This window comes from Sturnira hondurensis, unplaced genomic scaffold, assembly GCF_014824575.4.
Source record: "Sturnira hondurensis isolate 20B ecotype Veracruz unplaced genomic scaffold, ASM1482457v3 Scaffold0001872, whole genome shotgun sequence".
Classification (NCBI taxonomy): Eukaryota; Metazoa; Chordata; class Mammalia; order Chiroptera; family Phyllostomidae; genus Sturnira; species Sturnira hondurensis.
This window is the reverse complement of record NW_028074503.1, coordinates 33,073,038-33,090,224: the sequence shown is the minus strand read 5'-3', so window position 1 is coordinate 33,090,224 and position 17,187 is coordinate 33,073,038. Positions and strand designations below refer to the sequence as shown.

At 52.1% G+C, this 17,187-nt stretch overlaps 1 protein-coding gene across 1 annotated transcript in view; it reads left to right on the top strand.

The window, feature by feature from the left end:
* BCL2 (BCL2 apoptosis regulator) overlaps positions 1–16,925 on the top strand; it is a 164,779-nt gene extending 147,854 nt beyond the window's left edge. The window contains exon 3 of the mRNA XM_037035419.1: positions 15,195–16,925. Within this exon, the coding sequence (XP_036891314.1) occupies positions 15,195–15,329 (135 nt within the window). The 3' untranslated portion in view covers positions 15,330–16,925. The remainder of the gene's footprint in view (positions 1–15,194) is intronic.
* Positions 16,926–17,187: the final 262 nt, after the last annotated feature.

The following is a 17,187-nucleotide window of genomic DNA, read 5'->3' as shown; positions in this document are numbered from 1 at the left end:
GACAGGGGGGATGGGGACCTGCCGGACTTGGTGACTCTGCCTTCCCTGATCTGGGATTTGGTGTTTTGGAGGCTTTGCCCCAACCGTATTCTCTGTCGTGGCAACCTCTGAACTGTTGCCAATTTGTTTGGCCCGAATGCAGCAAAAACTTGCCCCACAAACTCCCACCTTCCAGAAACATGAAACACAAAAGTATTAAATGCCCAATGAGCAGACAGGTTCTTGTAAAAACTCTGCGGGCAGGTTCCTAGGAATTTAAAGGTCCCTGGCTTTGTTAAGGGATAAAAGCTTTCCAAATTTAAGTCAGCAGAGAAGACTGTCGGTAGTCCTGAGATGGGCGGGTGGGGCCACGGGAGGAAGACCGAGGGGTGTTGGCCCCACTGGGTGGCAGGTTGGTGAGCAGGGCCAGGAGTGTGGCTGTGCTTGCAGTTGGGGCGCCGCTTCTGCCCTTGCCAGGGCCAGCGTTGCTTCCGATTCATCAGGAACCACGGTTGCTCGGAAGGATCGAAATCCAATAGGCACCTCGGAGGTTCTTGGTTCACCAGTTGTAATATTCTGAATAGTCCTCAGGTTGGGCTATTTCTGTGACTCCAGGAAATTTTAATCTTCTCGACATCCCAGAATACCTTGGGAAGCAGCCCCGAAGACAGGAGGGCTTTTCCTGAATCTTGCGCAAAGAATCGCTCACGTCTCCGCCCACGTGGCCCATCTAAATTCTCTTAAAGTGGCATGTGCAGTATCACCCACCAGGGCCAAACCACAGGCTGAGGGCTCCCAGGGCGTGCAGGTTGGGGGAGTGTGTGTGGGGGGCCTTGTGACTCATGCTTTCTCTGGGGTCACAGGGGCTTCTTTTTGTTATGGCGACTCTGCTCTCTCTGCCTGCGTACACAAGCCCCCCTGAGGACCCCCCACCACAGGGCCCCAACCCCCCACTTGATTCCATGCCCTGAAATGTCATCCCCACTTTTCTGTCCTTATGCAGAGCCCTCCAGGCTCAGCTGCTAACCTTTTGTCCCCTTCAGCCCATCCCTGTCACTCCCCAGGACTTCCTCTTCAACCTCTCACTTACCACGTGTCTCCCTGAGGCCTCAATCTCATACTTACTATTCTGTCCCTGACAGGAGAAGGGGAGTATAGTTGAAAAGCACATGCCTCGTGTTTGCACCGTCCTAGATGCAAATCACAGCTTTGCCCTGCTGAGCTGTGTGACCCTGGGCAAGCTGTGATACCTCTCTGACCCCTGTCACTTTGTATGATGTTTTGAAGGGCCACCTCATGGGGTTTGGCACAGCACTGAGCTATCTCTCCTCATCCCAGGAGCAGACACTAAATAAATACTTGGATAAGTGGCTTGGCTGCAGTTGGATCGCTTGATTCAGACATGTCCAAAGGAGAGATCAAAGGAAGAGCGACCATGGGCGCACTCATGAAAGGCAGAGCTAGCAAGAGCCATCCAAAGTTTGCACCAATTTATTATGAAAAGCGTGTTGCACAGGGATCCAAGATTCATGCCCTTGACCAAGGAGCTCCCCGCAGTGGAAATAACAAGTGGCTAGACTCAAAGTCCATCCCGAAGCCTTCACCAGCCCAACGGGAGCTTTCCCTGATGACCTGAGGGGTCATCTCTGAGCTGTCCCACTGGGAGCATTTACTGAGTCCTTGGTCTGGGGGAGGCCCAGTGCTGGCTCCAAGGAGCATGATGTCATGCAGACGCCGTGGTCACCTGCGTTGCCTCTGAGCACCAGGTGCAGGGCTGAACACAGAGCAGGTGCTCTCATGGGTTTGCAGCATGAATTCAACTCATGATGACCCTCTCCGAGGCATCGTGATGGCAGGAGCTGTGAGACCATTCGTGCAGGCGAGGACAGTGACTGCTGACCTGCTGGGTCTGCCTGCCAAGTTCCACCCTCACTGAAGGGTGGTCGGTACAGTCAGGCCCCAGAGCATGGCTCATGTCCACTGGGGCGCAGCCAGCAGACACTTGAGCCCCTTCCGCAGGCAGGTCTCCCAAGCTCTGCTTTGCCTGAGGCAAAGGTGTCTGAGCAAATGACAGTGGCCTTGGAAGCCGAGCTCCTGGGGACCCAGCTTCTCTCCTTGTAGGTGCCTACTGCCAGCAACTCCGATGGGTCTTGCTCAGTGCACACGGGTCACTTCCTGGCCTTGCTGATGTCCAGAGCAGGCTCGCTTCACTGCAAGAGGTGTCCTTGTACCGGGTCAGCCAGATGTCAGCTTCCCCCTGGGGGCTATGTGATGGAAGACGGATGCTTTCAGGATCTCTCTCTCTCTCTCTTTCTCTCTCTGTCTCTCTTTTTCTGGCAACAGAAAGTACACTCTGTCCCAAGTCCTTCATGGTAAATATCCACTCGGACGAGCAGCCACACTGGTATCCACATGTTCACGATCCTGAAGCCGGAACCCCAGTGCTGACCTTGTTAGGGTGTGGCCACCCCAGCACTGACAGCTGCGCCCTTGACAGAGACTTTGCACTTCGCTTGTGCTGGAGAGGGCTGCTCCCCTCCCTGGACACGGGAAGACCGTCTCCCGTGGAGGGAAGAGGGTTGTCAGAGAGCCAGCAGTGCTCCTTGACGTGCATCTGTTTCTGTTCATGTTGAGTCTTTCCAGGTGAACTGAACTAAATCATAAACTACAAAGTGAAAGCAGATTGTTCGTAAGACCCCCATCTGGAGCCCACTGAGCGAGCTCACCAGCGAGCTCCCGCGCCTGGGCCCCCAGCGCAGACCGCACACTTGCGCTTCCCTCACACGGGGTGGGTCCGTAGTTTGGGGCAGTGTTCGGGATCACCTCCGTCACGTTGACCGGCACACAGAGACTCGGGGCTGCGGAACTGTGGGGCTGGGGACTGGGTAAGGCTTGGTGCAGCGCTGGGTGCTTCTGAGCACGATGTGAGCAGCCTGGGGGGTTTAAACAGAGTCGTGACTGACTCACAGCAGACGGAGAACACCAGGACCAGCACCATCGGGGGGCAAATCTGGCCCTGGGCAGATGTCTGAACCTGTCATCAAGGCAAGGGCCCTGGGACCGGCGCCGTTCGGAGCTCCCAGAAAAGACACCCGTGCTGATTTCTCAGCCAGTCCTCAAAGCCAGGTTCAGAGCTGGGGTGGCTGGAGGCCGACGCTGCCCGCCGAGGTGTTGCCCACGCCGACTCCCTCCGCCTTGGCTCTTGTCGCTCTGACTACCCCATTCCAGGTCCAAAGCCACTTTCAGCAAGTTCCTATTAGGAAATGTGGGTTCTTTGTAGTCCCCCCCACTACCCACCTCAGTCAACACTTGCTGATTTAAACAAGTGAGAATCAGACATTTGGCCCCCAACCCTGGCCCTCCACAGTTAATAAATGGAGGACCCCCTCCGCCCCTCCTGATGACAGTGATTAGGCCAAGCCGCAGAACTCAGCAAGCATCTGCTTTCAGTTCCCATTTTTGGCATATTTTCATGAATTAACTCTTGCAGCGGCAGCGAGAGGGGTGCGCACCTTGGCCGCGCCCTCCCGCTCACGCAGCAGGCACCGCGGGTGGAGCGTGGTGTGTGCCCAGCATGGACAGCGGCCTGCAGGGGGGCACACAGGGGTGAAGGTCATGCTCACATATTCCGAGGCAGGAAGGGACCCCGGAAGGGTGGAGACAGGAGGGTAGCCCCGCCTGGGACTCCAGACCCCAAGAAAGAACAGATGGTGGATGCATTCTAGACGCTCATCTGCCTGAGGGGTCCCTGCCGCACTTCAGGTGTGGAGAGCCCCTTCCGATACCGAGGAGAAGCAGAACGTCCCACCTGCTCCCCACGCTGAGGCCCACTGATGTCGCCGGCTCCAGTTCTCACCGGCACCAGAGGCAGAGGGCTCTGTGAGACAAATGCCTGGGTTACGGTCACAAAAACAAAGAGATGGGAAGCACCCCGGCACATCAAGAGGCCCTGGCAGTGTGGCCGCCATGACGCAGAGAGGAAGGACTCTCTGAGGATGGGTCATGGCAGGAGGCACGCAGGCCACCCCTGGATTTGGGGGCAGGAGGGTCTCAGAGGCCAGAGGAGACAGAGGCAGACCCCACAGAGGCCAGGTCGGTCATTTACAGCCTTGGGTGACACAGCCTCTGACACACACCTGGAGATCTCAAGTCGCAACCTAAGAGGGGCACAAGGCACGATGGAGAATCAGGTCATTCACCGTGGGAGCCCAGGATGGCAGATGGGAGAGAGAATCCTCGGAACAAGCCACCGATACAGTGTTCAGACAGGGAACTCCAAGGCCCGTGAGATCAAGCGGGTGGCTCACCCAGGTCGGCCCTCAGCCACCCCAACTTCTCATCCCAAACAGTGTTCCCCCACCACACCACCGCCTGGGTTTGAAAAACTTCATTCGAAGGAGGATAACAAGGGTGCGAACTGTCTGAACAAGGAGCCATGTCTCCCACACCCACGCCCGTGAGCAAGAATTACAGAGCCCGTGAGTCCGTCTGTCAGATGCCAGGTGTTGTGAAGAGCGTTTCATCCCTGTCTTCATGTGGTATAAGCAATGTAACTGTTTTTTAATAATTGACATACCGTGAACTTTAAAGTGATTGGTTTTCAGCATTTCACAAGGGTGTGCAACTATTATCAGTATCTGCTTCCAGAACTTTCCTTTATCACTTCCCCCTCTCCCCCCAAAAATCCTGCACCCTTTAGTAGTCCCGATTCTCCTCTCTCCCCAGCCCCTGGCAACCACTAAACTACTTCTGTTTCTGCAGATTTGCTTATTTTGGACATTATAGTTCAATGGCATCAGTACAATGGCTTCTTTCACTGAGTATAGTGTTTTTAAGCTTCATCCATGTGGTATGAGCTTCTTTCCCTTTTTATGGCCAACTCGCATTCCATTCCACGGACGCACCACATTTTGGTTATCTCTTCACTACCTGGTAGACATTTTGGTGGTTCCCACTTTGGGGTCTTACTGATAATGCTGATGTGACGATTTGTGTGCAAGTTTTTGTGTGAACATATTCTCAGTTACCTTGGGTGTATGTCTAGGAATGGAATTGCTGGCTTGTATAGTAATTCCTCAACTTTTTGAGAAACCAGTACTGTTTTCTAGTTTCTCTTCCTCCTCGCCAACACTTGTTATTGTCCATTTTTTACCTTGTAGCCATGCTGGTAGGTGTGAAGTGGTATCTCATTGTGGTTTTGGTATGCATGTCCCTAATGACTAATGATGTTGAGCGTTTTTTTCATGAGCTTCTTGGCCATTTGTGTGTCATCTTTGGTGAAATGTCCATTTAAATCTTTGCCCATATTTTAATTAGGCTCCTTGTCTTTTTACTGTTGAGTTGTAATAAGTAGACTTTCTTTATTCCATGTGCGTTCATGCCCTACCCAGTATCATAAAGCGGTATTTTTCCCAAAACAGTGAGAACAGCATCAGCCCAAAGCAAGAAAAGGCCGAGAGCCAACAGCCACAGAGCACACAGAGGCTTCTGGCCAAGAGAAGGTGGTGGAATGAGGAAGGTGAGGATGAAAAATGGAGACACTTTGTTTTCAAGCCAAGCTGCGCAGGCAGGTTACTGAGGCCTCTGTGCTGGTGAGCTCCTGCAGAAGGCACCCTTAAAATGAGGTCAAGTGCCTGGGTCTCTTCTCTCCTCCCCTGAGCTGGGCAGGGATAAATGCACCTACACACACACAGCTCTGAATGTATTGAGAAAACTCTCAGGCCCCTTAAAGCTGCTGTGAATGCCTGAGACTGTTGCCCAGCAGTTCTTGGAGGCTGGGCCTGTGTCTCACGTGACTTTGACTCCTCATCACCTTGTTAAAATGTTTGGTTCCTGAATCAATAAGCAATCGGAAGATGAGACTTTAGGTCTAGTATAGATATGGCCTTCACTCTCCCCTGCTTTGGTTTATTACGTGAACACAATGAACCAATAACACACTTATTAACATGTTTTAGCACATTTTGCTGTAGATTCATTGTGTTGCCCATTTCCACCTGTGGTGTTTTTTTTATCCCATCCTCACCCGACAATATATTTATTGACTTTAGAGAGAGGGGAAGGGGCAGAGAGAGAGAGAGAAACATCTACGTGAGAGAAACATCAGTCAGTTACTGCTGGTATCTGCCCTGACCAGGGATGGAACCCGCAACCGAGGTGTATTCCCTGACCAGGGGCCAAACTGACAACCTTTGGGTGTATGGGACAACGCTCCAACCAACTGAGCCACCTGGCCAAGGCTCCACCTATGATCTTTTCAAGCACTGGGTTGTTGGCACTTCCTGGCAGGAGGGATCCATCCCAGAGGTGGCTAAGTACCTTCTCCCTGCAGTATTTTGCAAGGCTAGTAGAGCAGGGAATGTGTCTGTGGTCTTCCCTCCTGAGAGCACCACCTCCCTGGGTCTGGCCTGGAAGGCAGTTCATCTAACAGAAACTCTGCGATCCCACCCCCCACCCCCCACCCCCCAACAGCCAGCTCTGGCTCAACTCTTTTCTGGCAGGTGGACCAGGCAAGCGGCCTTTGACCCAGCTCCTTGGCTGTAGGGTCCCCAGAGCTGCAGACTCCTTGGCAAATTATTTTGAGATTGTGCCCTGCTCAGGAAAAGAAGGAACCATGTGGTTCCCCACTTTCTGCCCGCCCTAGCTCCTGAGGGCCCCTGCCTAATTTGCATCCTCAGCTCAATTTGCATCACAAAATACACCCAAAAGTCTGCAGACCTACTGAGGTGGGCGGGCAAGTTTTGTTTTTTGTTTTGTTTGGGTTTTTCATCTCCTGCCATTTCTCTAGCAGGTTTCTAGTTACATCCAGATGACACTTAGATTAGGTTTCATTTTATGGTGTTGGCCTGTGATTCAACGAGCCCCTCCCCCTGGGCCCAGACCCTGCAGGTTCAGACCCATTCACGGGAGGCGGCTTGGCGGTGGTCCTGCAAGGCCGGTGGCACAGCAGTCATCGGGCAACTGCGAGTCCTTCAGTTATGTGCACGAAGGTTGATTTTTACTCCTTTCCTCTTCCCCCAAACCTGGAATCAATATTTTGGGAGTAAGAGGGTGGGGGGGTGGGGACCAGAGGAAGAACACGGGGACAGAAGCTTGCCATGGCCACAGGGCCATGATCTGCAGGCGGAACCCTCAAGACTCATTCAGCACAAAGCGGCTGCAGAGGAAATCCTGCCCAGCCAATGATAAGGGGGGAAGTGGAGTCACTTCCTCACCAGCTGCTTTACTCAGGCAGAAAAAAGCGCTCACTTCCTTGCGTGTGCTCTGCTGGCCACCACTCAGCCCAGGCTGCTGGCTTCCCCTTTTACTCCCAGACACACTGGTGTCCAGGGAATGAGCGCTTCCTGGGCTTCTCGGGGAGCTCTGCTCTCCACCGTGTGTGCTGCCTCCCGCCTTCCTTCACTTCCTCCTTTCCCCTTCTCCCCACATCCCCGCTCACCTGGCAGGTGCGTGTCAGCAGGCTGTGGGCGGGAGCAGTCACGGGCACCAGGCCATCAGGGGAGTTCAGGTCTAGCCCCGCCCTCAGGGGTATCTGTGTTCCCAAGGATGTCCAGGCAGCTAGGGGGCTCAGGTCACCCACTCTGATGCACAGCCCACCCCAGGTGAACTGAGCTTTATTGCCTTTTCCCTCCAGACAGCATCTTACAAGTAGGTCTTTGACTCAGCAGGAACCTCCCTGACCGAGGGGTAGGTGGTGCAGTGAGTTTGGAAAGTGCCCTTGGGGACTCACAAGCATCCAGGCGGGGTGTCACTCAAAATACCTGCACGGCGCAGACTCGGCCCCATCAGATCTGATGCTGACCGTTAGCTCTGGTTGAACTTCAGCCCCTCCTAGAAAGAGCAGAGTCCGCTGCCAAAAAGACGCACTGAATTTTAAGCCCATATCACTTATTTGTCTTTTGAACACCTCCCTTTAAAAAAGATATTGTTTATTAAGATATATTTGGAAAACCTGTTCTTTAGTAAAAGACATCAGTTTATTTCAGGCCCGCAGACCTTTGCTGAGTGCCTAATGTGTGGCAGCCGCATGTGCCAGGGACCCAAATGATAAATTAAACAGTAAGACAAGGCCCCTGCACCTGCCAGGGTCTGAGAGGGAGAAGACATCCCTGCGAATGGAGCACCTTCTGATAATACCGTGAGCAGGGACTGGCCTGAGAATATTTAACCCCAGCTGGGGGCTGGCAGAAAGCTGCTTGAAGAAAAGAGTTGCACAGAATTCCCAAGTGACCTGAAGCGAACTTACAAGGGACAAAAGCAGAGCAGGAGAGCCGGGTTGGGGCCAGGGCACCGGGAGCGTGGATGGCATGGCAAAGAACGTGGATTCACACACGTGGCAGCGATGGCTTCGACTGTGAATAGACCACTCTGGGTACAATGTGGAGAGGGCACTGAAGGGCAGGCCGCAGCCTGGGGGCCAGGAGATCAGATGGGAAATCATAGCAGGGAGGCTGGGGAGAGCGGGTCCTGGGGGTGGGGCAGTCGGGGGTGCACAGGGCCCTGGCCACGCCCTCTGCCCTGCCCTTCAGGGCTCTCCAGCTGGCCTCTAGCTACACGAGGGCGGAATCTGCATCTCTCCCCGCAAGGGCTTTCTCTGGCCTCTGGAGCCTGCCATGCCCATGCACATGATGGGCAGAACTGCTGGGGTATTGACACCTCTATAGGAGCAGCCCTCAGCCAATGAAGGCAAGGAGCTGGTACGTACAATAAATACCGCAGCTCCCGGGCCCCTTCGTGGAACAATGAAAGGAGCATTTTTGTCTGTGGCCGCCAGATTTCCCAGAGGGATTAAGGCCCAGTTACTAGCAGTGGGATTAAGTTATGGCAGCTTTCCTTCCCGACTCCCCTATTAGTAGGTTCTGGGATCATCTCCCCAATAAACTGCCCTGAGACTGGGGTTTACCAATGAGGGAAAGGTGGGGACAAGGATGAGGAAGGGGGAAACACCTAAAAACCATCTCTCAGAGTTGGGTTTATCTAACAGCGATGGGAGACAGTGGAATAGAGTGCTGGGTAAACAGGGTCAGCGGAGGATGGGGAGGAAAGTTAATGGGTCACAGCACAGGAAGCTGTGGTCCTTCTCACCCAGGGGCCCCGGGTTTCTCAGAGTAGAAAGAGGGGACATCGGCTGCTAAACAGGAGAACACACGAGAAAAGTGGTGGCTTTTTGGAATAGCCATGAAAAGGAACAGAGAAAACATCTGGCCAAGGTTAAGGGCATGTACGTCATTTCAGGAACTCGCTGAGTCTGGAGGCTGTGAATTTAGAGCTGTATTGGTCTACAAGGTTGGGTGCCTTTCTTCAGCCTCCCTTGAAGGCCAGAGGAGGCCACTGAGGGCATGGTCAGGGCTGGGGCACAGGGGATGGTCAGGAAGGGAGGGGCACACAGAGGGAGGCTGGGAGGAGGAACCAGTCCTCCTCCCAGTGGGATTAAGAACCTCCCAGTTCTTAATCCACAAGAACCCAGTGCTTGCTGGGGCTCTAAACTCATTAAGCACAGGAGTCAGGAGCATAAACCCAGCCTCTATTTTCCGCCTCCAATCTCAGTTCAGTTTATTAGTCCCTACAGTCCGTGACTCACTTTACCCATCCCCATTTCCTTTGCCTTGCCTATTAAAAAAGGGCCAATGTCTTTATTAGGCATTATAACACCAATCTGGGAGATTCAAACTTACTGGGAGTGTCCTAGCAGCTCCAAGATCTGTGTGACGGCAGTGCATCCTTGCCTTTTTATTTCCTGTCCCTAACCCTCAGGTTGTCATTGGTAAGGTGATCTCCACGGAGACCAAAGTCAAAAGCTGAGGAAGGTAGGACACACCAAGGGCATTTGACAGCAGCGTTTGATTTTCTGCTGGCACCCTCCTTTCTTCTTGCCTTGGACAGGTCTCCTGCTCCGTGCAGGGCACCCGTGGGCAGCACAGCCGGCTTTGTCTGGTTCAGGTGTGCGCACAGAGGCGGCGTCCCTCCCTGCGCCGTAAGCTCTTCTCGGGCGGGATGGGCTTCCCCCTGGGGCTCTGCCACGATGGAATAATGCCCGGACCCAGAGTCAGTTCAGAGATTGTGGAATGAAGCCCAACTTCTCGTTTGTTTGTAGCCCACCAGGCCGTATTCAAGTTCCCCTCGAAATAAGGAGAGCCAGGGGCCTGAACCTGCAGGCACCGGTGTAGCTGTTCTCTGTCTCACTCAGCCTTATGTTGGGAATATCTCTCCTTCCAGTGGAGCTGGGGCAGTGTTCAGTGGCTGAACCGTACACCATGGATGTGCCCACAAGTTATTTACCCAGTCCGATTTTCAGACATTTGTTTTCAGATTGAAATTATTATAAACAACCTGTGTGCTTTATTAATTATGTTTTCAAGATAAATAACTAGAAAAAGAATTACAAACGAAAGGACGATATTTTGAAGTTTTTGATACACACTGCCAAACCTGAAAAGGTCTCCACATTTATCTTCTCCAGGGGCGGGGCAGTGTGTAGGAGCATCTTGGGGTCCCCCAAACCCTACCGCGTCGTTTCCAGCAGAAGTCAGCATTCCTTTTCAGTTTTTGCCCATCTGATTTGTCTGTCTCTAAATCTCATTTTAATTGGAATCAACCTGAAACTTTCTGAAGGATTTTTTTTATCCTCACCCAAGGATTTCCCCCTACCCAGTGCTTTTAGAGAGAGAGGAAGCGGGAGAGAGAGAGAAACATCAATTCGAGAGGGAAGCATTGATCGTGTTACCTTCCGTATGTGCTGGACCAGGGACTGAACCCGCAGCCTAGGCATGCGCCCTGACTGAGAATCAAACCCACAACCCTTCAGTTATGAGACGATGCTCCAACAAACTGAGCCACACCAGCCCGGGCTTTTTGAAGGATTCTTCAAAAAGCGGGAAAGGAAGGTTTTGGAAGGTGGGCTGCCTGGAGGCAGGTGGGGTGGCAGGAGAGAGGAAGAGATGGGGGCAGCAGTGGTCCCAGGACTGGACCCCATGCAGGAAGGACAAGGACGCTTTTGGTGCCGACCACCTCCCCCCAGCTTGGGAGTCTGAGTCTGGTCTGTTCCGGTCCACACCTCCCTGGCTCATCTCCGACCCTGCAGCACGGGCCTGAGGGTGGGAGTTTGGTGGCGCTGTCCCTGGGTGGAACTCACGCCTCCAGCCACCTGTGATCTCCGAGTTTAGGTTTGTGGAGAAGCTGCCTGCAAAAGAGGGATCCAAGCTGGGGCATAGCCTGTCTCCTCTGGAACGCGAGGGGCCAGCAAAAGGAGGCAGGACCTGCCCTCGGAACCCAGTCTGTGCACCCTGACATGGGGCGGAGCCCTCGCTGGTCCTGAGTGACTGGGCCAGGCTGGCAGTGCCCCCTGGAGCCGTATGCTGGGATTTTGTCTGGGTCATGTGACTGCAGCCCAGGTTTGCTTTTTCCCTCGTTGTTGCTTCTCATACATAAAATGAGCATGTGTTTATTTAATACAGCTTTCAAACTTAAACAAATAATGACAGGCTGTTCAAACAGACTTCGGAAATCGCCCTAATCAGGATGTTTGAAAAAGCAAGGAGACTATGTGGCAGTAGCTGTAAGGACTTTCAGCCCTGAAGCCATGGGCCTGGTCGCCACTTTGGAACATGAACGGGAAAAGCTCAGAGGCTGGGTCGGTCTCAGGGGGCTCAGGACGCCCCTCAGCCCTGCAGCCTGACTTACCGACTGGTGAGGAGGTCTAGATGGGTATTGTATGTTCACTTCCTGTCTTCCCCAGAACACATCATATATGCATTTTAATCCGTAATTTCTATAGACATCACCAAGCATCCTGAGAGGGAGCTAGTAAAGTGCTTCCGTGGAAGCCCCCTCCCCCACACTGCCCCCAGTGGAGTGTTTGGACAGAGGGCAGCAGGTTTGCAAAAGGGCAGATGAGAGAACAGGTTCGTGTCGCCACTAGTTCAACGTCCTAGGCCATGTTGACAGATGGCTGTAAGTCTACCCATGTTAAACTTCACAATAACCAATTTTATGGGTGAAATAAATGAGGCTCCGGGTTGGATAATTTGTCCAAGATCATCAGCAATAAAATGTCAAGTCCAGGATCCCACCCAGACCTCCTCCCCAAGTGCGGAGCGGTTCCCAGAGCCCAGCGAGCTGCGTCAGCACCTCTGCGCCAGCCTCGGGGTTAAGAGAGGCCGTGTTAGCGCATCCCACCCGAGGTGGGGTGTGTTCTCTATGGTGCTCATCAGAGATGGTCCCTTGGAAGCGCAGTATTTACGTGGGACGATGGGGGTCCCGGAGGGGATTATCCCAGCCCCAGAGAGGAAGGGGTATTTGGACAGGCATTTCTTCTACCACCTAGGACTGTGCACCAGGTGGATGGGGAGGCAATGCCAGCCTTTTGTCTCCGTTCTCCCTCCACTTTCCCAGGATGGCTCCTTGCCCGAAAAGGTCAGCTGGCCAGCGTCTTAGTCTATGTCCTGGTCAGCCACAGAAAACTCCAGGGGCAAGTCAAGAAATGCAGCTTCCAGCCTCGGACCTTCTTTCTCAGCATCCAGCTCAGTGGCACACCCGCATCTGAGGGTGTCCTTTGCTGGGCTGTCAGGGTTCCAGCCTGTTGCTGCCTCCGAGTGGGCATTCTGGCATCATCGTTCCCAGCTGTGTCTCCGGGGTCCTAGGATACACTTCACAGGAGGCAGTTTCTCCTGCCCCCCCAACGTGCCCTGACCCCTTCCCACCCGACTTGTCTCCGATTGTGCACAGGGAAGGCACGTTGCTCTCTCTACAAGCCACCGTGAGTGTCACCTCAGCTCTGTACTACGAGCATGAAGCACACATTTCTTTTACATCTGTTAGAGCCTCAATTTGCTGAGGCTTAAATTTGGAACATTTTAACAATAGGTTAAAAAAAAAGAGAAGAAACCCCTTGCGCCCTCTCCTGGTACGAGCCAATCCGATACATCTGCAGGGCAGCTCTCCTGCTGGCCGGCTCAGCGGCTCATTTTGTGCTAATTTGACCAAAGCTGTTGACGTACCAGATAGGCCGCTGGGTCTTCTGTGGTCCGTGATCCCAGGGTTTCTTCCAGATCTTTTTTCACAGGGTTTCTCAGCCTTGGCACATCGGAACTTGGTAGTGGGGGCTGTCCTATACCACTGCCCCTACCCCCCCAACTACCAAAAATGTTTCCAGATACTGCCAAACGTCCCCCGGGGGGGGCAGCTCACCCACCCCCCACCCCCAAGGGAGAAACCCTGCCCTGCACCCTTGCTGGCCTTTTTTACAAGATGTCACTGGTCCAGGGCAACCAGTGAGAAAGTCAGGATAACTTCAGGGAGCAATTCTGATGGCTGGTCAGGTGAGTTCACTGCTAGGAATTGGTCTCAAAAAAAAAAAGAAAAGAAAGCCCACATCTGAGAGAGCACGTAAAAGTATACATAAGAAATATATCATAATACCATGTATAATAGTAAACATTTAAAACAACCCAAATAAAGAACTGGTTCAACACAGCATAGTGCATGCGTGTGTGAAATACTATGCAGCCATGAAAAGTAATTGTGTAAATCTATATTTAATAATATGGGACGTTCCCCTAATGATGCCTTAGATTCCCACTCCGGGACTACTCCAAGATTCCCGGAGGACATTGTATCAGAAAGAATAATTTCAAAACAGCCAGAGTAAGTATCTGGGTGAAGGATTAGGCCAAACAGAATTCAAGCCTGTGTCTGAATTCAGAAAACTTGACCTGTTCATTGAACGAACATTTATTAAGCGCCTACATGTACCAAGACCTTGCACAGCACGGGGGAGACAGAGATGATCCCTGGTCCCAGAACCACAGTACTTGCCCCAAACCCGAACAGATGAAAATGCCACAAAGGCTGTCAGAACCTCCATGCACAGCGGTGACAGACGTCCCCACATGCTGTGTGCTTACTGTCTCCCGAAATGAAATCGTGTGCTCCAGTTCCAGGTTGTTGGAATGCTGAATAAATCACACCATGTGAAAAAAGCATTTTATTTACTGATTTATATATGTAGATAGGTTTACAGAGTTGTCCAAACACTAATTGGGTCCAAATGTGGAAACTCATCTTCCCCAACAAATCTAAGAAGTGAGTGTGCAATGGTTGGTTCACGCTGTGACGACTCGGAGACCTTTGCTACGGCACGCTGCCGGCCTGGCTTCCCAGCAGCAATACAGAGGAGAAACGGGGGCCATCTCCTCTCCTCGGGGACCTGTGTGTCCGCAGGTGACCCCCTGCTTGTCAAGTCCACAACTTGAGTTAAATGCGGAGTTATGGTCATCCAGTCTAGCCCTCCCACCCCACCCACCCCAGGAGAAACCCTGCAACTTTTTCCTTTCTAGGGAGTACCCAGTCCTTGATCTCAGAGGCTAGGCCACCAGTGGGGGGTGGGGGGGCGCCCTGCTGTGCCCACCACATTAGCAACCGCTGCAGACTAAAGACCAAGCACTCAGAGACCTGCTGTTAGGGCACTAACTGAGGGAAGGGAGCTGCTTTGGCTCTGGGTTCAAATCCTGGCTGTCCCATTGATTAGACAAACCCTTTAACCTCAGTGAGTCAGGTTTTTTTCTCTACAGAACAGGAATAAATAAAACGACTTCCTAAGATTGGTATAAAGAATAAATAAAGCAGTGCATGTAGCAGACATTTGATAAAAGAATGTAGTCATAGTTGTTGGTCTTTTTTATATTTTTTAAGATTTATGTATTTATCTTTAGAGAGGAAGGGAAGGAGAGAAAGAGAGAAATATCAATGTATGGTTGCCTCTCATGCATCCCCTGCCGGGAACTGGCCTGCAACCCAGGCATGTGCCCTGACTGGGAATCGAACCACAATCCTTTGGTTCACAGGCCCGTGCTCAATCCACTGAGCTACACCAGCCAGGCATAGTTGTTGGTCTTTCATTCTTGTGAATGGCCATGCTCACAAAAATTGCAAAGCCTCCCATATTTCTAATGTCCTTTGTTGTTTTATTCCCCCCTCACACGTACCACTCCCCCATACACCATATGATACATGTATTTCGTTGACTGTCCACCCCACTCGACTAGGGAAGAGCTTCATGAGGTGAGAAACTTTCAGTCTATGTCATTCGTGCTGGTCCTCTCTGGTGCCTGCCAGGGACCCAGGGTGTCCATCAGTATTTCCCGAGTGAAAGCGAAAAGAGTGGGTCTGCTCTCTGTCTCTGACCCTCTTTCTCTCCCTTCCCTCCCCCTCCCCTGCAGGACGCCTTTGTGGAGCTGTATGGCCCCAACATGCGGCCCCTCTTTGACTTCTCCTGGCTGTCCCTGAAGGCGCTGCTCAGCCTGGCCCTGGTGGGCGCCTGCATCACGCTGGGGGCCTACCTGGGCCACAAGTGAAGCCGACAGGCCCGCCCTAAACAGATATGCAACAGGTTCACTAAAGCAGTAGAAATATATGCATCGTTAGTGACGGACCACGAAGCGAAGCTGTGGTCTCTTCAAAACAAGCTAGCAAACAAGCGAATCAAAACAAAATAAAACAAAACAAAAAACAGCTTTCAGGCTCAACGTCGAATCAGCTATTTACTGCCAAAGGAAAATACCGTTTATTTTTTACATTTTTGAGGGGGAAAAGATTTATTTATTTAAGACAGTCCCATGGAGCATTCTATCTTTGGAAACCCTACCTAGTCGCCAAGCCCCTCCGGTGTGGCCCCACCTGGACCTCCTGGACCTAGGAACGAGTTTGCTTTCCCTGTTGTTGGCCGGGCTGACACACCATCTGAAGCGCAAACGAGCTGACGAAGGACAGGACTGCTCCAGAGGCCAGGCTTCTGGCTGCTGGAGGTTTGGAAGAGGGTGTTCATTTGCCTTGCATGCATGTATGTGCCCTGGGGGCTGTGATGTTACTAGAGGGAGGTGCTTGGAGGGAAGTGCATTCTTTCCCAGCTGGAAGAACCTGGACTTTGCATATGGCTCACATGGTACATACTCGGTTGGAAGAAAGGGAAAAAAAATCGGGAACTTCAGATGGACCTGGTATCTGCCAGGGTACCCACACCGAAGGACAGGGTGATAGGAAAAATGCCCTTAAACCAGAGGAAAGTATTTTTTTAAGCTACCGATTGTGCCGAGAAGCATTTCAGCAATTTATACAATATCATCCAGTACCTTAAGCCCTGATGTGTATAGTCATATATTTTGGATACACTCCACCTCCCCAAACTGGCTCTGTGCGAAGCAATCCCCTGGAAATCGAGGAAGTGAACGTTTCGGTGACTTTCTCGGCATCAGCAAGGCTAGAGTTCCCCAGAAGCATCCAGCCGCCACAAGTGCCTGCTTTTCTGCAAGAGGCCATGGAGTCCCACCCTGCAGCCCCGAAGCCTCTTCCTGGGGCTGAGCCTGGGCACTCGCTGGCCTGCTCCAGGGGTTTGAAACAGAGCAGTGTGGTCTCCCAACGTCTGGAAGCTGACGGAGCCCAGAACCCCTCTGTCAAGAAAGAACAGGAGGGTGGGGCCTGCTACTCTGGGGCCCTCCAGAAAGGGCCTGTCCACATGGAACCTGGAAACCGACGCCCGGAAGACATTTGTCACTGGAGGGAAGAAAACCGAGGCACTGCGCCTTGCCCAGCAGAGGGAGGTGGCGAAGGTTGGGAGCGCTGACCACCGAAAGGGAAGGAAGAGCAAGGAGCCCCAGCGGCCTCCGTGCAGTGTGGCCGTGGCGCATGCGTGCTGGCTGCGCGGCCACCCACCTGTCTGCATGGTTTCGAGCAAGGCTTTAAATGACTTTGGAGAGGGTCATAAATCCTGAAGGAAGCGTTGAGATGAGGTGTCACGGATTGATTGATCTGTGTCTACGGAATTAGGATGTAAAACATTAGCTTGTCGTTGCAGTTTGGTTTTATTTGAAAACCTGACAGAGGAGAAAAAAGGTTCCAGGTGTGGAATGTGAGGATTATCTGTATATCCTGGGCATTAAAAAAGAAAAAAAAAAGATAGTTGTGGACGATTCTAGAGCAGTAGCAAAATAAGTGATCTTCAGCTAATAAACTAGGAAATATTTTTTGAAGTTTAGAAAACCTTGAGACACATGGCATAACTGTGGCATTATTGCATTACATACCATGCATTCATCTGTATTAACTTTGGAATGTACCAGGTTCAACGTTTAGTGCTATGGTTGATATTTCAAAAGCTGCTTTAAAAATACATGCATCTCAGCATTTTTTTTAAAAATTGTATTTAGTTATGGCCTC